The sequence below is a fragment of the Dromiciops gliroides genome, chromosome 3, assembly GCF_019393635.1.
Source record: "Dromiciops gliroides isolate mDroGli1 chromosome 3, mDroGli1.pri, whole genome shotgun sequence".
Classification (NCBI taxonomy): Eukaryota; Metazoa; Chordata; class Mammalia; order Microbiotheria; family Microbiotheriidae; genus Dromiciops; species Dromiciops gliroides.
This window is the reverse complement of record NC_057863.1, coordinates 291,282,387-291,305,151: the sequence shown is the minus strand read 5'-3', so window position 1 is coordinate 291,305,151 and position 22,765 is coordinate 291,282,387. Positions and strand designations below refer to the sequence as shown.

Here is a 22,765-nt window from a genome sequence, read left to right as displayed (position 1 = left end):
TAATAATATTAACCTCATTTACTTGATTCAGTCATTATTTTTGTCTGTTTCAGCATTTTCTACAGAATTTTCTCAATGGTTTCCTTTATACTTTTAACAACAGTTTCCTTTCAAGTTAGTTAACTGAACTAAGTATAATTCAATTCAATGTTCATATGTTAAGTTCGGGCTTTGGGTGAGGCACAGTTCTAGATCCAAGGGAAACAGATGATACCTGCTAATTTTAATGCAAGGTAGAATTTGACAGGGAATAATCCTCCCAACAAAGTATCCTAGGAAAACATGAAGAAGGAAAGAAAATTTTGAGCTGGGGATATCAGAAAAAGGTACACCACAAAGGTAATAAAATTTAGAGATGGAACAAAATGCATGGAGTATGTAGTCCAACTTGTGCCTATCAACACCTGCAAGTAGTCAATGAGCCTTTGCTTGGTCTTCTTGTGAATAAGGAACCTATTTCAAACAAAGGCAATAAATTTGCCTCTTGTTTACCTCCTATCTCTAATTTTAGTAAGTATTTTTCTTCCTTTTCTTTGCAGTGTCTACATTTGCTTTTTTTTAACTTCTACTTATTGCTAATATCTGAAATCTGAGACCAACCAGTTGTAGCCCTTCAAGTATTTAAACACAGCAATTATGTTCTTTGCCCAAACTGCTTGTTATTTCTGGGCAGATAAAACAACCCAAATTTCTTTAACTGATTTTAAAATAATATGATCTCAAAAATCATCACTATCCTGGTTGCCCTTATCTGGATGTTCTTCAGTTTGTCTATGTTCTTCATGTGTAGTATTCCTAACTCAGAGTAATACTCCATACCTGATCTTGCTAGGGCAGAATACACTATCAGATTATCAAAGAATATTTGAAAAAATGATTTTATTCGGTGATTTTAGCAAAAATGAAGAAAGAGTATATTCCAGATATGAAGGATGGGTTGTATTAATGAAAATAGAGGCAGAAGAGCAAAATTTTGTTAATGTAATTAGGCTCAAGATATCCTTAAATATATTCTATAATTACTTAGGCATACATTCCAGTTTTGTCCTTACTATGTCTGAAGTTATATTTTTGTTCTCTCTCTGTCTCTTTCTTTATGTCTGTCTCTGTCTCTCTCTGTGTCTACCCTCTATCTATCCCCCACAAGCACATACACAAACACAATCTTTGTCTTTCTCTGAATGTCTCTAGTACTGTTAACTCATTAAGACTGGTAGCACACTCATTAAAATGATTTCTATAGTTAATAATATATTGGATAGATTCCTTTAAGATAAACTCCCACTAAATTAAAATAGGCATATTCCTGTTCAAATAATTTTCCCTCAGTCTTATCTGTCACATTTCCCTAACAGGGCCAATTAGAGTCACTACCATTTTTCTATGGAGATTTCTGTTCACAGCCCAATATACATCCCTGTAGGGTCACTCTCATCTTTTCTTAACAAAGAGTGACACACTTGGAGTTTCATCAAAATTTAGATATTTTCACATTTGAAAATTCTTCATGAAAAAAGATATCATGTAAAAGAACAAACTACTTGCCTTTCCTTTGTGATTATGGTCTGATATGAATATATATTTTTTAAGTTTTATAAATGAGAGATGGCCTAGAGAGAGAGCTAGCCTCAGAAGCAGGGAGACCAGGGTTAAATCCTGCTTCTAACACTAATCATATAACCCCGAGCAAGTCCCTTAACCTATTGGTGTTACAAACAGCAACCTTGGACTATGTATTTTTGAACAAATGCATTTTTGCATTAGAAAGACATTTTTTTACTCATGAAAAGTTCCTTATAAGGGGCAGCTAGGTGGTACAGTGGATAGAGCACTAGCCCTGGAGTCAGGAGGACCTGAGTTCAAATCCAGTCTCAGACACTTAACACTTACTAGCTGCAAGACCCTGGGCAAGTCACTTAACCCCAATTGCCATGCAAAAAAAAAAAGAAAAAAAGAAAAGAAAAGAAAAAGAAAAAAAGTTCCTTATAACCATGAAATCCCTATCCTTAAAAGGTAGAAATCAAATACCTATTAAGGCACCATGAGGCAAAACTTTTGGAGGTGGCATATCTCTTATCTTTAATAAGAAGCATGACAGAGATAATGCCCTTTAAACTGTTTGCTTCCTCAGCTATGCACCTTACTTGGCTCATTGCCTTAGAGATCATAGACCATTGCTAGTTAGAAGAAAAAAAACTACACCTTTATTCTTTATTAAATGACTACATTTCTTGGATTGGTCTTTTTGGTTGTAAAGCATCACCAGCATAAACTTACAATTTAAAAAGTATTGCTTTTGTATATGGGGTATAGTTTTAGTATTGAGGACATTATATGCTTAGTTATAACATTACACTCATTATAACATAGATCATATATTCTAAGTAAATAATAAGAGGATGTACAACCTAACAGTTATATCAAAATTCTGTAAATCAGAAAGCTTTAATTGAATGGAGCATGTCATTTCAATAAAACCACTTGGAAATATAAGTAAAATGAAACGACAGAATGTCATGCTGTCACTATAGAGGAAAAGAATTAGCTTGCTGAATTCAATATGATTTATACAGATTCTGTACAAGTGCATGTATGTACCTAATGTGTTTAAAAATATAATGTGGGGGACAGCTAGGTGGCACAGTGAATAAAGCACTGGCCCTGGATTCAGGAGGCCCTGAATTCAAATATGGCCTCAGACACTTGACACTTGCTAATTGTGTGACCCTGGGAAAGTCACTTAACTCTCATTGCCCCACTAATAATAATGATGATGATGATGATGATATTTTAAGTTTTTTTTACATGTAGTTTTTGAAATTGATAACAATGACTTATAGGGACTATTATGCAAATCACGTTCTGCATAAAGACAAATTATGCATTCCCTGAAAAAAAAAATACTTTAAAAACCTGGCAAGAGTAAAGAACCCAAAAAGAATATATATATATATATATGTGTGTGTGTGTGTGTGTGTGTGTGTGTGTGTGTATACACATCTTTGGTTGAAATAATTGGATAGAGTCTCCAATCCCTAAATGCAAAATCAGTTATACATTTAAACCAGATAAGTGGTCCACAAATTTAGAACTTGAATAAAGATGAAGTTGTTCAGATGCTTTTCTTTTTCTCTGAAAAGTATATTTGGCTTTCAGCTTGGAAATTTGGCTTGAGATATATGTTACTCAAAACATAAATTCTTACACACTATGAAGAAATTAAAATTTGACAGGCAAAAAATTGTGAAAGCAGAAATTTATTAAGGTACAATACATTGCATATATAAAATTTAGATTCTTATAAACTGTCATATTTCAATGTACTAGTAAGATTGATATAATTTTCTAATAAAACCTTTTAATAAAAATATAATTATTTCAAAGTATTTATATGTTAGAGGGATAACAGAGAACAAATGAGAACTACCTCAGATAAAATTTAATGTAATATTAATAACTTTTTATTTGATCAATTTTAAATTAAATAGATATTTGTGACTTATTTTTCTTTATACAGGAATGCAGGACAAAAACTTGGAGGCCAAGTATTGTGTTCAAAAGGAATATTCTGCTTATACGAGAAGTTAGAGAAGATGACATTGGAAATTACACATGTGAGTTAAAATATGGAGGCTTCGTTGTGAGAAGAACCACTGAACTCACTGTGACAGGTAAGTACACCAATTAATATTTGAGGTTTTGTTGCTAATTGAAGGTATACTCTAAATACTCTGCAAGTTAGATTTGACCAAGCAATAATTATGAATGTCTACTGCTTCTGGAATGAAAACAATTTGTATTTGAAATCAAGTTGAAAATATGAAAAGGTCATATTCATAGTAGTAGGCCTCCACCAGTCATGGACAACCATCGATCAGCCCCTTGAAGAGCCACAGGCCACAGTGTGGTGTGCAGTCCGATATGGGAGGCACAGCTCCCAAGTGACTTATAACCGGTAACTGCCGCATCCCGTGTTGTATCTACCCCATGAGGAGTAGCTGGAGTGTCCTCTCCATGATGCTGGCCCGGGTGGATCAATTGGAAAATAAGCTGTTGCCCATGCAGCTGGTTTTCCCTCTCTGTGACATTGGTGGATCCAAAGGAGAGGCAGAGCCAATACAGTTTGGCACCAGTGCAGCTGCAGGAGTTGCCAGAGGGATGTGATGTCCAACATCCAACTGCCTAAGGGATTCCGACTCCTTATTTTCCCTCGGGGTTAACTCCCGAAGTCTTTCCCATATATGGGTATAGCTGCAAGGCAGCAGAGGTTTAAAATCAGGGTTTCCTGATATTCATAGTATTGTAGGGAATTTTGATACATGCAATACCACAAACAGAAAATTAGTGTCCCTATTCACAGAAACTATTGAAAATGCATGAAAAACATTTACTTCTTTTGGATCATTTGGTTTCACTATCAAACATTTTCTAAATACAGGTTACTTCTAGTTTTATGTTGTTTAAGAGAATAGCAACTTTTTTTTTTTACTTTTTACATGTAGTATCTATTTCTCAATGATCTGATATATTAGACTTTGTAACTGACTAGACTATCTGGACTATCATCCAGAATACAGTAACTATGAAATTGTCAGGTGTAATTTTATATTAATATTTTTAATTTATATTTAAACATAAACTATTTTATTTATGTATTTATAATTTATATTAATATTTTTTCTATCGATATATTTAATAATATACTAATTATATTTATTTAGTGATTTATCAGTTTATATTTACACATACATACACACACTGATATATGTATACATGTATATATGTGTATACATATACATATATACACCTATACATTGCATACACACATACATGTTTATGTGAATATATGCTTGTATTTATATGTGCATGTTGTATATGTATGTATATATACACATACACATACACATACACATACATATATAATTAACCTGGTATAGTTAATGACATACTGGACCAAGAGTCACAAGAAAGCATTAGTTCTTGCTCCACCAAATATTAGCTGAATGAATCAATGCCTTAAATTCTCTGGGCCTCAATTTCATCACCTGGAAAATGGAGAAAACGATATTTATCATACTCTTCTTACAATGATATTGTGAGGAACAAGTCACTTGATTTATATTAAAGAACTCTGTGAATACTAAAACATAAGACAAATGTGATACATCATTGTCATTAACGTATATAATGGGAAAAATAAATATGCAGAATTACTTGTATACATAAACCTAAACTTGAGTGGAAATTGTTCCCATTAAAGAAAAAGGGGTACTGAATAGATTGGAAAATGATCTTTTTTTTTCAGGACTTTAGCCCTTTTCAAAAATGCTCAAGGAATGAAAATGACACATTTCACTATCATATTTAAAATAGAGAATCTTCAAAATGTGATGAATTAAAATACATTGTTACTTTTTCTCCTTACTGTGTGGTTTTCAAGTTCATATTATTTCAATTCAGTGGGGCAAATAAAAGACAGATTATTTTTGTTTATCCAAAGCAATTGAAAACACAAGTATAAAGGTAAAAATTGTAAGGCTATGCTACTGTGGCCATAATTTTCTCTTTAGTTGATATGTACAAAACTTGTAAAGACTGTTTTGGCAAAAATTATTTAAATCTGTTACAAAGAGTTTTTTTCACATTTTCTTATGAAATATAATTTGGTTTTTCATATAAAATAGGACAATGAGTTTTGAGTTTCTATTACTTATCTTAGTCATACAACATTTTATCTAGACATAACTTATTTTTATTTTAAGAACCTTTAAGACAACACATTGTGTTATTTTCAATATATTGCCAAGTCAAATGAAATTCATTTCCTTTTTGAATGGTGACAGGTACCATCTTAGAGATACCAATGGGGGAAAATGATTGTCATATAGCTTACTTTTGGATGAAATACAGAATGAATGCTCTTGGACCATTTGTGATTTATAACAGCGGTAGACAGCTGACTTTCGCAGGAAATGAATGATAGAAGCACTTGAGTAATAAATAAATTTTGAGCCTTTAAGCATACAGTAATTCAATATATACATATATATGTAGATACATATGTATAGATACATGTATATACATATGTGTATGTATACCTATGTGTATAGAAATATATACAGACATAGAAAATGTATGTGATTTACTATGGGAAAGGATCATTAATTAGTTCTATCAAAAATATTAAATAAAATGAAATTATGGTGGGAGGGGCAGTTAATTCTGTAGATATAAGAATAGAAATGAGTAAGTAACCAAATGGTATTACAGTAGGATTTTGTGACTTTTTGATGGGTTTTGTTATAAAGTATTCTTAATACTGTTGAAAAATGACAAGTCAGGGCAAACTTTTATATAGAATTTCCCTGCATTTTAGAATTCTACCACTTAATAGCTCTGTCTGGATATGAAATCTGAATTAATACTTTAACACTTCACTCAACTATCTTGCCAACAGCCTAATGAAAAATGTCTGATAAATGTTCCTATGTTGCATTTCCTTTATAATATAGATTGAATTTTCTTTCCTTCTGAAAGCTGCCAATCATTATTGAAGTGGTGTCTCTCAGGTGCAGAAATTTTGATAAGAGAAATTTTAATCATCAGTGTAATGGAATTTGGGGAAAAGATGCCTTCTGAGAAGAAAATAGGAGCCAATTTCTAATCTTTCTTCATTGGCTTATAAAGTCAGCCTAAAACTAACCCTGGGTATTAACTTTTTTTTTTCTTCCACTGATTCTATGAATCTAAACGACTATGACAGGTATCTTTCAAGTAGTAAGACATAAAAAGACGAAATTTCATACTAAACTCCTTTTCTTCAAAATGGCTCCTTTCTATCAATCAAAATAAAGAAATGTTTCCTCATAGCAGGGAAGAAATTGAGAATGCTTCAGTAAGAAAAAATTGCCATCCAACCAAAGCATGGAGCCTTTCTTCTATCTGAGTTCTACATAGACTGATTTAGGTAAAAATGATTTGACAATATTCACAATTTTATGTGAATGGGACAGCTGCCTGCTCAGGATTGTGAATAGTACATATGAAAATGCATTTTAGGTATTAACATAAAGTCTATTGAATGTGCAAATTTATTCATATCAAATTGCTTTAAATGATGTGACATGCTAACATATTTCTTATGTCTATAGCCAAAGGTGATTCCAATTTTTAGGACATAAATCATGCCACTCAGTAAGGCACCAAAGGTAGATATATCTCTAGATGATAATGATTCATTATTTTATATATTTAGTTTTTAGCCCATCATGATCACACTTCCTGAACAGCATATCATCCTTTTTTACCATTGGTGACTGCTTTTTTATGAAAAATTTTAAAGACAGGTAGAAAATTTATTTTATAAATCAAAAGTCATGAATATGAAAAAATAAAGTACAATAAAAATCCCTGAAAAGACACAAAGTATCAATGAGGTTTTGTTATTGTTATCATCATTTAGTAACTTGCTAAGTCCTTTACATTTAATGTTTTTGATAGATGATGATTGACTAAAATGTACATTATGGTATATAAAGTATTATCACATATAAAAACGTTTATATGTTTATAATATGGATGTTTTATTTTATATTGATATACTTACATATTATAAAATATGTATTTACTTACACATAAACATTCTATAGAAAACCATAATTTATACATACATATGTGTACATGGTATTTTTGTATGTGTGTATGCCAACATACCTCATACCTATACATCACACATATCTGTCCTTGTGCCATGTTTGGGGGTTTTGTTTGTTTTTAATAACAAATATTTTGTCACAGTAGAATCACATTTTTATAACATCTTTATATTTCAATTATTAAATTAGTGGTCAAGCACAAAGAATACTTAATATTCTTATTCCGAGGCCATGTCAGTGATTGACATATTCATTTGTTATAGCATGTGCTAGTCAGCCAATTCAAACTCATACTCTTAACTCCAACCAAATCTCCATTCATTCTTATCTCTTGGTCCCTGATAACACAGAACATCTGTGTCAGGTACTAAGATTAACAACTTTTCTACTATGCAACTGATTGAGTCTTGGCTAAGAAAGCAGATGGAAACCCTACCCTTCTGTGAACCATGACTACATTCAGACATTCCCTGATATTGAGCTGAAAAGGACTCTACATAAAGTCTTATGAGTCTAAGTTGAGCACTCTTTTCTCTGAACCACCATGCACCCCAATACTTGATCTACCCTATTCCATCAGAATAATTTTTCTCCTTTCTCTTTGTTACTTGTTTCCTTAGAAAAAGAATGAATTAATCTCTTGGAACTTTATATATCTCTTTGCATCAAAGAGGCCATGTAAAGATGCACCTATTCTTATTAGGTTAGGTCAGATCAAAAGGTCTCAAAGGAAGGAAATAGGTATTTATTAATTGCACATTATGTGATAGGCACTGTGTTAAGAACTTTAAAAAAATTAATTTTATCTTCAGTACAAGAATAGGAATTAGGTGATATTTTTATCAATATTTTATAGTTGAAGAAAATGGGGCAGTTACATATTAAGTGACTTGCATATTAAGTCACTTGCCTGTGATCACACAGCTAATATTTGCCCAAGGCTATATTTGAACTCTGGTCTTCCTAGCTCCAGACCCATTGTTTGGTCCACTGCTTTATCTATCTGTCTCTAGGTGAGATCATAAATGAATCAATCTCTTGGGACCCTAGATATCTTTTTGCATCTTAGCTAATAAAACAAATTCCTGTAATGATCAGGCACTGTCAGTGCAAAGGTCTAGAAAAGGACAGGACTAATAACAATGTTAAAAAAAATGGCTGTGGAGTTTCCTTTGAACCCTCCACCCCAAAAAAATTAAAGTTGGTATGCATAGATATGTCTGATTTCTTATTCTAGATTACACAATTTGATTTATTGGACTTAAGGCTGTTTACAGATCTTCATTCAAGGTCCATACTAGTGTCAAAATAGTTTTTTATCTGACTTTATTGCATATGGGCTCCAGGCAGGATTAAAGTGATAAAAAGAATAAAATGAGCATAATTTCTAAATTATTGTCTCTTCTACAAAGAACTGAAATGCATATATTACTCAACCACTGGAGATTCAAGAAATTACATATTATTTGCATTCCCTTTGCTTTCAAAATGACAAATGGGACAGTTGTGGCAGGCTCTGAGCAGCTTTCCTTTGACCTCTCCCATGTGCCTACCCGCTCTGCTTCCTGAGCCAAAAAACAAATTTGCTTTCATAGGCCATCTTTTTTCAACCTTTCTCTTGCTTTCACTTGTTGTCTAGGGTTAAAATTGTATTGAAATATAGTATATCACTATCTTCCTCACAAGTATATACATGTGTATGGATGGATTATCATAGTTCATATTGAAATGTAGATTCTTATCTTTACGAGTTCTTTCCAGTAGATTTACATATTTTATAATGATATTATCCTGAATTTATCTATGCATTTTAGTTGCCAATGGACTAGGAATAGTCCTTGTCTTAAAAAGACATTTTTGCCTCTATGATTTATTGGGGCTCAACCTGGGGAAAATATTTTTTTTTGCTTATTGGCAAAGAATATGACCATTAAAGGGTGGTAGAAGAATAGTCCTATTTTGGAATTTTGAGAAACCCTCTTCTACATCCCCAGTACTAGAACTGGGGTAAAATTTTGGCAGCATATGTAATTATACTCTATAAAAAGATGCTATCCAAAGAATCTCTCTCTATTGCCTCTGGTAAACAAAACGTTTGGTTTGAAAAATTGGAGGATTGAGTTGAAGCCAAGAAGCCTACCAGGCAAAGTAACTTGTCACTGTAACCTAATATTCACTACGTAAATATCATGGAACCTTCAAATTAGTTTCAATTGTATTTTTTTTTTGTAAAAAGCTCAGATCATTTTAGAGATCTCATAGTTCTCTGAGAATTAGAATCTTATAGTGAGACTGAATGAACCTGTTGGAGACCATTTTAAGTGAAGATTGAGTTTTTAAGGAGTTTCAGTTATTCTTTTCTTCTTGCTACCTTCACTAAGCTCTCCTCTTTTAAAGTAGCAACTCAAGGTTCTGTTTAAAGTTTTTATTTTTTATTCTTTGCAATTGTGTAAGAGAAAGAAGCATTCCTGAACTTTTTAAAAAGGTAATTCTATGCCATGCAGTGGTCATAACATTTTTGTTCATTGTAAAGGTCCTTGGGGTTTATGGGATTTACTCTAAAGGGAATTTGGGGGGCCGTAGCCTTAGGGACTTGGGACACAATCATTCTGTTCTGGTTTTTACTGGTAATATTACCCTGCTTGCTACCCTCTCTATTTGGCTGTTGTCCAGTAAGGGCCTCTCGAAATACAGATGAATATGATCCCTCTTCCACTTACCTGTTTTTTAAAAACTTAAAAATAGCTATTCTTCACCATATTATTGTTTTTGTGCCCTGCAACATCTTGATTTACCTACCCTGTTCATTTTCCATTTTGTCAAATTGCCAAATTAAGGACATCTCTTTCTTGTTCTAAAGGATTTTAGAGTGTGTCCTATTCAATGTTCTGTTATTGCTTTGCTTGAAGACATATTTATAAAACTTATTTAAAGATATCTTTGAAAGAATATATATGCATATGTTTGTATGCATATATATGACAACCAAAATTCAAATTATAGAATTATTTCATTTATTTTTTAAAATAAGGTTAATCAATTAATGATAACATTTATAATGAATATTAGATATTTGTATTATTAGGAATTTGATAGAACTATTCCTAAAATTCTTGAAGATTATCCCTTTTAAAAATGTTACCCAAGTGATTGAATAATTAAGTTTATTTGTCTCTGTTATATATTTGCTTTCTTGATTCATTAATCAAAACTCATTGTATCTGACAAATAAACTTAATTTTAATCAGGTATAAACATCATTCTTACCAGTCTGCAGTTTTGGAGTTTTTTGGGGGGGAATTTATTTTTTCTCATTTTTTTTGAGAAATCAGGGTAAATATCTCTAGCCTTTTCACACCTCTCCAATTTTACATGATTTCTCAAAAAAAAATACAGATTTTTTTTTTATAACATGAAAATTGGAGTGACACCACCCTGCTGAGAAAGACATTGCAGGGAATCTCTGGCCCTAAAAGAAAACATGTGACTTCAGCATCTGGAAGTTATGTCTAACCCTGTGGGTCTTGTCAATCATAGTTACCAGCCAATTAACTTGGAGCTGTGTGTGTGTGTGTGGACGGCCTGTTTCTTGTTTCACAGGGGTCTTCTAGGAGAAGCAGGGAAGGAGTAGTGTTTTCATTCAGGAACTGGATGTTGGTGGGAGGCATGTTTGGCTCTCTTAGATAGTTAGATGAAAGCAGCCTTTTCCTCTCTCTCCCTCTCTCTCTGATAACTCCTAATATACTATAATAAATGCTTAATGCCCAAAGATGGGTGCTAAAGTTTTTCTAATTTAAGGCAACCACACATTAGATTATAAACATCACAGCTAGAATTTTATTCTTTACAATAATAAGAAAATATATTCAGGGGTTGGCTAATAATATGGCTATAGGGGACATATTTAATAAACAATGAGTCATTAATTGGAGATATGAAACAATAGTAGTTATACTTAGTTATGGACCAAATGAGTTGGTATTGAGAATAAATTATATTCAAATATACATTATCTACATAACTGATGAAAAATATTATCATTGAATTCATAACAAACTACCAAAGTTATGAGGAACATTTAGCAAAATGTAATTAAATTTGACAAACATTTATTAACTTTTGTGCTATTCATAATGCAAGGTGATAGATATACTAAAACAAAAATAAAAAAAAATACTCCCTGTTCTCATGAAGCTTATTTTCTTCTGAGCAAAAATTAAATATACACAGATAAGTAAAGATAAAATATATGGAAATTAAATAAAAACCAATTGCTGTTAGAGAGATGGAAGGAGCAGAGAAGTTAACACTAATGATTAGGGCGATCAGAAAGAGCCTTCTCTAGGCTTGCACTTATGTTGAGCCTTTAAGTGAGCTAATGATTCTAAGATTAGAGTTGAGGAGGTACAATGTAGTATCATGTGGGAAGGAAAGCAAATGGAACTGTTTCCCTATACATTGTGATATGTGAAGAGAAATCATGTATAATCACTCTGCAAAGATATTTTCATATCAGATTATGAAGAAATTTTTTATATCAAACAAAGTTCACAATTTATCCAATAGGCAATAGAGAACCAATGGATCTTCTAAAGAAGGAGAGTGATTATCAACTCAATATTTAATCCACATCAATTTGGAAGCTATGTGCAAGATGAATTGTTAAAAGGAGTGGCAAGACATGGGTGGAGGCAATTTATATATTATTTCAGTAACAGATAAAATGTGAAGTGGGACTGAACTATCATGGTGACTATAAGAATGTAGATCTGGAGAGAGGCAGGATTTCATAAAGATGAAATAACTAAGGCTTAACAATTGATTTGAGTGGGAAAAGGATAGGCAATGACAGTGAAGAATTGAGGATGAAATGAAGCTGGATGATTAGAAATAGGTGTTACCTGATTGACTGATAAATAATGGTTTGTTGTTCAGTTATATCTGACTCTGTGTGATCCCATTTGGTGTTTTCTTGGCAAAGATACTGTAGTGGTTTGCTGTGTTCTTCTCCAGCCCATTTTACAGATTAAGAAATGGAGGCAAACAAGGTTAAGTGATTGACCAGGGTCACAAAGCTAGGAAGAGTCTGAGGCCACATTTGAACTTGGGAAGATGAGTCTTTCTGATTCTAGGCCAGGCACTCTATCCACTTCACCACCTAGATGTCCCTAAATGATGGTACTCTTTTAAAAAAAATTGTGTTCCAAATACTCTTCCTCCCCCCTCCCTACCCCCTTCCCAAGAACTCAAGCAATTAAATATAATTTATACATGAGCAGTCATGAAAAACATTTACACATTAGCCAGGTTGTGAAAGAAAACAGACAAAAACAAATCTTCAGATAAATGAACTAACAAAAAAATTATGCTTCAATCTGTATTCAGATACCATCAGTTCTCTCTCTCTGTAGAGGGACTACATTTTTCAGAAGATCTTCAGAGTTGTCTTGGATCATTGCATTGCTGAAAATAACCAAGTCCTTCACAGCAGATCATCTTATAATATTGCTGCTATTTTGTACATAGTACATATCTCTTTGCATCAGTTAATGTAGGTCTTTCCAGGTTTTTCTGTAGCATCCTGTTAGTCAGTTTTCTGAATTTAATTCTAAAAAAAAAAAGATAAAGGAAAACTGAAAGTCCCATCTTTTAGAAATCCTGGTTTTGATTCACTGTAGATATGTAATTAGTAATTCCATGTAGAAATACAATAAGTAATTCAAAACTAAATTCCAGTTCCTTAGGCTGGGTGATAATGAAAAAATCATGATACTTCAATTATCAGGGTTGCTATAGGTATGGTATTCATAGCTTTTGATATTTGGGGTAAGAAAGATTTCATCTCATGATGAGACAAAGATTCTTATCCCCATATTAAATATATCATTCCAAGATAACTATCAAAATTACAAAAATTCAAATAATTTACTTTCTAATCTTTATAGTTTTCAGAAAAAATTATCAGGGAAAGAGGAAAAATGCATTTATTTATTGAATATATTTCTTCATTCGATACTCTGGCTCATGGAACTGTATACTCAATATCTATATTCATATTTTTAAATTTCTATCAGTGAATTTTTCTCATACTCTGGCCATTATTTTTTTTTGCACAAGAGATAACTCAATCCATTCTTGCTTTTGTAATATAAAATTCTTGAATGATTCTGATCCATTGAATGTCTAAATGCAAAGGCTGCCATACAAGATGATCATGAGATTAGATTCAGAGATCATTCTAATTTTGTTTAACTCTAAAGGAAGAAGATAGAGAACTGAAGAAAGCAAAAAGAATTCAGTCTTAGAAAAAGAAATCAATTTAGTAGTGTTTTCACTGTAGTCATAACATTTTTTAGAGTTAACACTGCAATTTATTTTTAAAATTTTCAGCAAACCATTGTTAAATTTACATTCACAAAAAGAGACATCTGTTGGCATAGTCTTCCATACTAAGGAGTCACCACTCAATAAATCTTCCACCTAGGGTTTAATCCAATTAATTTATTTTTTTTCTTTTCAGATTACTTTCATCGTTCCTTATTCAAATAAACCAATGCCCCCATCATGGCATGGGGTTAACATTGGATTCTAAAATACCATGCCAGATGAATGTATTATCTGAAAGGTCTTACCCAGTGAGGGGGAAAAACCCAAAACTTTGGTATAAATATGATTTGGGGGCATCTATATCTGTGTCAAGATCAGACTAATGAATTTCAGAGAGGATCATTACCATTTTGGCTACAGGATGATGGCCCATTTTGGCTAGAGAAATTATGCTAACCATCTACTAAATTGTAGAGTGTTCTGTGGAGATGGAAGTACCTACATATATGAAACTATCAATTATTGGTGTACTTTACTCTTGACTATTCTATTTGGTGTTTCAAGAGTAACTTTGAATTGATCTCTGGGGAAAATTGAATGGGAATAGAAAGGAATATATCTTCTTCTCAGCAGTACATGGAACCTACACAAGAATTGACCATGTATTAGGGTATAAAAACCTTAAAATCAGATGCAGAAAAGCAGAAATAGTAAACAATCCTTTCAGATCATAATTCAATAAAAACTACATTATATAATGGACAATTGAAAGAGAGATTAAAAATCAAATGGCAATTAAATAATCTGATCCTAAAAAACAAGTAGTTAAAAGAACAAATCATAGAAACAATAGATGATTTGATTAAAGAAAATGACAATGATGAGACAACATATCAAAATGTATGGGATTCAGCCAAAGTGGTACTTAGGGCAAAATGTATATCCCTAACTGCTTACATCAATAAAATAGAGAAAAAACAGATCAATGAATTGGACATGCAACTAAAAAAAACTAGAAAATTAACAAATTAAAAATCTTCAACTAAACACCAAATTGGAAAGCCTGAAAATAAAAGGAGAGATGAATAAAATTGAAAGTAAGAAAACCATTGATTTAATCAATAAAACTAGAGGCTGGTTTTATGAAAAAAATCAATGAAATAGATAAACCATTGGTTAATTTGATCAAAAAAGGAAAGAAGAAAACTAAATTACTAGTATAAAAAATGAAAGGGGTGGGGCAGCTAGATGGTGTAGTGGATAGAGCACTGGCCTTGGAGTCAGGAGTACCTGAGTTCAAATCCGGCCTCAGACGCTTAACATGTACTAGTTGTGTGACCTTGGGCAAGTCACTTAACCCCAATTGCCTCACTAAAAAAAAAATGAAAGGGGTGAACTTACCACCAATGAAGAGGAAATTAAGAAAATTATTAGGAACTATTATATGCCAATAAATTTGACAATCTCAAAGAAATGGATAAATATCTACAAAAATATTAATTACCCAGATTTGCAGAGGAAAAAAATATTTTAAAAACCCAAGTTTAGGAACTTCCTAAGGACAAAATAAACTAATCTCACTAATGAATATTAATTCAAAAATTTTAAATAAAAAAAGACTACAGCAATACATCATAAGGATCATACACTATGACCAGGTAGGATTTGTACCAGGAATGCAGGGTTGCTTCAATATTAGGAAAACTATCAGCATAACTGACCATATCAATAATAAAACCAACAGAAATTAAATGATTATCTCAATAGATGCACAAAAGGCCTTAGACAAAATACAGCACCCATTCCTCTTAAAAAACACTAGAGAGCATAGGAACAAAAGGTGGCACTTACCTTAAAATGATAATAATCATTTATCTAATACCATCATCCAGCATTTATCTGTAATGGGAAAAGTTGGAAACCTTCCCAATACAATCAGGGGTTAAGCAAGGATGCCCATTATCACATCTATTATTTAATATTGTACTAGAAGTGTTAGCTATAGCAATGAGAAGAAAAATAAATTAAAGGGATTAGAATAGGTAGTGAGGAAATAAAACAATTTCTCTTTGCCGATGATATAGTGTTATACTTAGAAAATCCTACAGAAACAGCTAAAAATCTACTTGAAATTATTAAAAACTTTAGCAAATTTGCAGGATACAAAATAAACCCACAGAAATCATCAGCATTTCTGTATTTTACTAGCAAAGTCGAGCAACAACAGATAGAAAGAGAAATTCCATTTAAAATAACTGTGGCCAATATAAAATACCTGGGAGTCTACCTGCCAAGAGAAACACAGCAACTATATGACCAGAACTACAAAACACTTTTCACAGAAATAAAGTTAGATCTAAACAAATGGAAAAAATATTAATTGCTCACGGGTAAGCATAGCCAATATAATACAAATGACAATTCTACCTAAGTTAGTTTATTTAGTGCTATACAAATCAAACTATCAGAAAATATTTTATAGAAATAGAAATAATATTAATAAAATTCATCTGGAAAAAAAAAGTTCAAGGATATCATGGGAATCAATGAAAAAATACCAGATCCAAGCTGTTTAATAAAGCTATAATTATCAAAATAATCCAGTACTGACTAAGAAATAGAGAGGTAGAATAGTGTAATAGAGTATAAAGAAATTACACTATAGTAAATTACTATAGTAATCTAATTTATGATAAACCCAAAGATTTAAGCTTTTGGAACAAAAATTCATTATTTGACAAAATTTGACAAAAATTGCTGGGAAAACTAGAAAACAGCATAGCAGAGACTAGGTATAGACCAACATCTCATACCATATACTAAAATAATGTCAAAATGTGTACATGGTTTACACATAAAGGGTCATACCATAAACAAATATAGAGAGTAAGAAATCATTTATCTGTCACATTTATGGGCAGAGGAAGAATTTAGGACCAAAGGTGTATAGAATAAAATAAAATGTAAAATATATAACTTTGATTATGTAAAACTTAATGCTTTTGCACAAACAAAACTAAAGTAACCTAGATTACTAGGGAAGAAGAAAACTGGGAAAGAATTTTTGAAATATTTTATTTTTTTATATTCTTTTAATTCTGTTTGACTGATTCTTGGTGTCCCACAGACTCATTAGCTTCCATCTGTCCAATTCTAATTTTTGAGGCATTATTTTCTTCAGTAAGCTTTTGCACCTCCTTTTTTCATTTGGGCAACTTTCCCCCCATTTGGACAATTGTATTTTTTAAGGAATTGTTTTCTTCAGTCAATTTTTCTGCTTCCTTTTCCAAACTGTTGACTCTTTTTTTCATAATTTTCTTTCATAACTCTCATTTCTCTAATTTCTTTCCTCATTTTTCTTCTACAAATCCTTCCTGAGCTCTTTCAAAACTGGACATTGTATGGGGTGTGGGAAAGCTGGAATGCTAAGCCATTGTTGTTGGAATTGTGAAAAGATCCGACCATTCTGGAGAGCAATTAGGAACTATGATCAAAGGGCCATCAAACTGTGCATACCCTTTAATCTATCAATACCACTTGCTAGATTTATATCCCAAAGACAACCCTAAAAATAGAAGAAGACATATTTGTACAAAATTATTTATAATGGCTCCTTATGTGGTGGCTAGGAATTAGAAATCAAACTGGGGAATGGCTAAACAAACTATGTTATATGATAATGATGGAAGATTATTGTGCTATAAGAAATGACAAACAGGATGATTTCAGAAAATCCTGGAAAGACATGTTTGAAGTAATGCATAGTAAAGAGAATGCTGTGTACAGAGAAAGAAATATTGTTTGATGAAGAATTGTGAAGGACTTGACTATTCTCAACAATACAATGATCCAAGACAATCCCAAAGGACTATTGAAACATATTATACACCTCCAAAGAAAGAACTAATATTGATGGAACACAGACTGAAACATGCTATTTTTAATTTTTTTCTTTTATTCAAGTTTTCTTGTCCAAAATTACTGATATGGTAATGTTTTACATAATCATACATGTATAACCCATATTTGCTTGCTTGCCTCCCCAGGCAGGGGGTAGGGTAGAGAGGGAAGAAGGTATAAAAGCTGGAACCCAAAACTATAAATGAAAATGTTTATTACTTTAAAAAAAACAGTAACTTTGAGATGAAATAGGTATTGATTCAGGGATTGGAGAAGGGATTAGAAAAGAATAATGCTGTTAAATTTAGAAAGAATGACTTAAATCAATTTAAATCTTTAATTTCGATATATAGTTCATTCCCAATATCAAATTACTTTTCTTGAAGCAACATTTCTAGTAATAACTCTCTAGTTCAACCTGACATTTATTACCATAATTTGTTATTCCATCATTCAAGACATTCAAAACTGAATATATTCGTTTTCCATTTTAAGCTACTTGAGAAAAACCTTGTGTGTGTGTGTGTGTGTGTGTGTGTGTGTGTGTGTGTTTTACAAAAGAATAGTGAAGTACTTCAAGGATCAATAATTTTAAAATCTTTTCAATTTATGAAAACTTTTTCAAGGATTTTATCATTAAATATCTAGAGTGTATCATTAGATTAAAATTATTGTTAAATTGATGGCAGTAAATATACACAAACACATGTATATATGTATATGTCAAAGAAACTAGTGTAGTATTAAATTAATGTCACCAAAATGTAATAATACCTATGCTACTGTTATTTATCTATTATAGGATCATCAGATTTACCTAAGGTATCACCTCTTATGTCTAAATAAAAACTATCACTCTTTGGAGATGATATGATGGTATACTTAGAGAATCCTAGAGAATCAACTCAAAAATTACTTGAAATAATTAACAACTTTAGCAAAGTAGCAGGATATAAAATAAATCCACATAAATCATCAGCATTTCTATACATGACCAACAAAGTCCAGCAGCAAGAGATAGAAACAGAAATTCCATTTAAAGTAAAGGTAGATAATATAAAATACCTGGAGTCTACTTACCAAGACAAACCTAGGTACTCTATGAACATAATTACAAAACCCTTTTCACACAAATCAAATCAGACATAAATCATTGGAAAGATATTAATTGCTCATGGACAGGCCAAGCTAATATAATAAAAATGACAATTCTACCTAAATTAATTTACTTATTCAGTTGCCATACCAATTGGACTACCTGAAAATTATTTTATAGAGCTATAAAAAATAATAACAAAATTCATCTGGAAAAACAAAAAGTCAAGAATAACGAGAGAAATAATGAAAAAAATTCACAGAAAGGTGGGTTAGCTGTACCAAATCTGAAGCACTACTATAGAGCGGCAGTTATCAAAACTATCTGGTACTGGCTAAGAAATAGAGACAAGGATCAATGGAATAGGATAAGCACAGGAGACACAGTAGGAAATGACATTAGTAATGCACTGTTTGATAAACCCAAAGACTCCAGATTCTGGGATAGGAATTCAGTATTTGACAAAAACTGCTAGGAAAACTGAAAAATAGTATGGCAGAAATTAGGCATAGATCAACATCTTACACCTTATACTAAAATAAGGTCAAAATGGGTACATGATTTAGTCTAACATTAAATCTTAATCATAGAATATACCCTAATAAATAAGTAAATGAATTAATGAATAGATAAATGAATGAATCAATGAATCAATAAATGAATGAACAATCAAACAAATAAATAAATATATGTGTGTGCACATATGCATATATATATGTATAGATGTATGTATATATGTATTTTGTATCTCAACAGAGGAGGCTCTGTGTAGGAATAGTCTCAGGAAGACTTGGGTTCAAGTTCCTCCTAGGGTACATAACAGTTGTGTTATTCTGGTTGTCAATCTTTCAGTACTCTAACCAACTTTCTTAGGCAATCAGTTAAATGTGAGGTACTGATCTGGTTTGATAAGAGTTTCTTTATAAGGAGTTCCTTTTACCAATGGAATCACTGTCTATGTCAACATAAGTAAAAAAACTCTATAGAGCATGGAGTTGAGTTAGAACACACAATAAGCTTTAATACTTCTTTAATAGTTTAAGAAGTAATTTTGAGAGCTGCTATTATTGAAAAATTCATAATCCTTTGGCTAATATAGTGATAAGCCTCTCTAAAGTCAGACTCTTCTCTAGGCAGCAGTCTGTCACTGGGTCAGTATTCAAAGCTTATATATTTTGTTATGAACCTGTGCTCCATCAGCATCACCTTATTATACTTAGGGTAACAAAACAATAAAGCTTTAGAGTTGGAGTTTAATTAAGACACTCAATTTGTATTACTGTTTGGTGAGCGATACTGGCAAAACATTTAAGTGGGTGTACTATTACCATAACCTCCAAACTAATGGCCCTATCCTCTTCCACCTACACTCTCCAGTCTTCTAAACCCACTTGTAAACACATGTTTTTTCCAAGATTAATATTTCCAACAAAAGTATCTAATCAAATTATACCAAAGCATGAAAGTCTTCAATTGCCTCTGAAGAGAAATTGAGATTTGTCAGTCTTGTTCTAGGTACTCCACAAGCTTTCCTCTACTTGTTCCAAATTCATTTTATTTTGCTTCTCTTCATGTGTTTATGCAGCATATTCAAAAAAGGACTATTCTTAGCAGAGAAAGACCTGTTTTTATAACTCAGATCCAACATTTCCTTGCCGTGTGACCCCCCCCCCAAATCAGTCAATCTTTCTGAACCTCGCTTTCCACCTCTATACAAAAAAGTATTTATGTTAATTAAAATACTTAACTGCAACCAAATTGAATTACTTTCTATTGCCCAAATGCATTTCAAATTTTCCCATCTTCAAACCTTTGCTCATTGTTTTCTGGAACTAAAAGACCCTTCTTTCCATTAACTTTTCCAGTACTTTCCTTTCTATATAGATTTCAAAAATCCCAAGTCACAGCTATAATTTCACAAAATTCCTCCTTCTTTTGAACTCCAGTACTTGGTAAAATTATCACACACCTTTACACTTTTTTTGTACTGTTGTCATTTGTGTACTTTTTTTTCTTATCCTCCCCATGAACTTTTAAATTTTGTGTCAGTAGAGATACTGTATTATCAATAATTAAATTTTTCTTAGTGCAACATTTTGCACACAATACCTTTCATAATTGGTTTAATTGACTTTATCCAATTGAATCATTATACTTGAAAACAGCCTTGTTTCCTAAGGTATGTTCTTTTTCTATATTATATTAACTCCATAGACTATTAGATTATGTTGGAAAATGTTCCCAGGTTAATATCATTTATACTCTCTAATAATTATAATAAAAGTCAATATATCTTGGTTATAGTGAAAGTGTTCCATTAATACATATTCAATACTATGTTATTTTTTCAGTAACACTTATTGTAACCTTTTAATCTACTTTATCTTAATATATCAAGCCATTGTCTTGTCTGGTTTTATCTTATCCTTCATAAAACAAAAATCTACTATATATAAGTGTTTCTTAAAAGAGGGTACATGACACCAAAGTCAAGTCTAATTAATCATTCATATAAAAGATGCAATAATACTAGTTGATCATGAATTAAGCTTGAAGCAACATAAATGACAATACATCGTTATAATAATTTATATTACAGTTTAAGAGCTCAATTTAAAGTATATTTTGAAAAACCCATTTTAATATGACTAATTAGTTCATTGTTTTGACTATCAGCTCAAAGGTTTTTTAAATGAACATTTCTTTTTTATTTTATGTTGGCCTTTCCTACTTGACAAGCATTGATTTTTCCATATAACTTATGGAGTACAAGCCAATATGTTTTCATTATATCCAACTTCTTTTTGTCCTGACATCAGCACAATTGACTGAGTACTCGATATTGGACATATTTCAATAGTTAAGTTCCAGTGTAATGAACTTAGAATGGATAAACAGGATTTTTTACATTGCCTCATCCATTTTCACTGACTTTGCCATATTTAGGGTTTTAAATTCCTCCTTGTTAACTTGTTTTGAATGGTCAAGTTTATGTTTATAGAACATTTAAAAAAAGCAAGGGAATGATAACATAGCCTTAAAATATCAAAATTTATTTTAGTTCATTTTTAGAATTTTGTTTTTAATTGATATCAAGAAATAATGCTTATATTTAAAGGATATTGTACTATATTTCTTTATGATAAGCGAAATATGATATCTGATCCTTTACTTAAATGTATAAATCTATTCAAACACAAGAGGAAAGAACTTCAGATAATGAAAAATAACCTCTGATTGTTTATCATAGCGTAAGACAACATGTCAGCATGATTTAATTAATGTGTCTTTGGCATCATGTAGCTCAAGCTTCAATATGCCCCTGGGCCGTTCTCTATTTTTCAGTAAGATGACAAGCTGACACAAAGTTCTTAAATATACAATTTTATATTCTGTACCAAATTACAGAAATTAAATTATAACTTGTTGTGTTTAGTAGGCTCAAAGCTGGACTCAACAATGCCATTTTTACAAAGTTTGTTGTGAAATAAATCCCTTTTATCATAAAAAGAGTAAAAAAGAAAGACAGTAACAGACTCATAAAAAATCCTAACATGCTTATGCATTTGTACAGTATTTTATTTTTCTATCACTAAACCACATTCTATAATTTTAGTGTTTGAGGCTAAAAAACAAATGTGCTCTCTTATTGAAATACTCCTAATACTCTTTTGTGGGTTAAGGTTATAGATAAAAATAAAAGAGAGACATGGAGAACTTATAATTTAGAATAGATCAAAAAGATTGCTATAGAATTTTTTAAAAACCCACACATACTAGATTCTAC

At 31.6% G+C, this 22,765-nt stretch overlaps 1 protein-coding gene across 2 annotated transcripts in view; it reads left to right on the top strand.

Annotated features, from left to right (window-relative positions):
• Window positions 1-22,765, top strand: part of IL1RAPL1 (interleukin 1 receptor accessory protein like 1) — a 1,532,725-nt gene that overhangs the window by 877,225 nt on the left and 632,735 nt on the right. For both annotated transcript variants that reach the window (XM_043992667.1, XM_043992668.1), the window contains one exon: window positions 3,518-3,671. In XM_043992667.1, coding sequence (XP_043848602.1) covers window positions 3,518-3,671 — 154 coding nt within the window. The remainder of the gene's footprint in view (window positions 1-3,517; window positions 3,672-22,765) is intronic.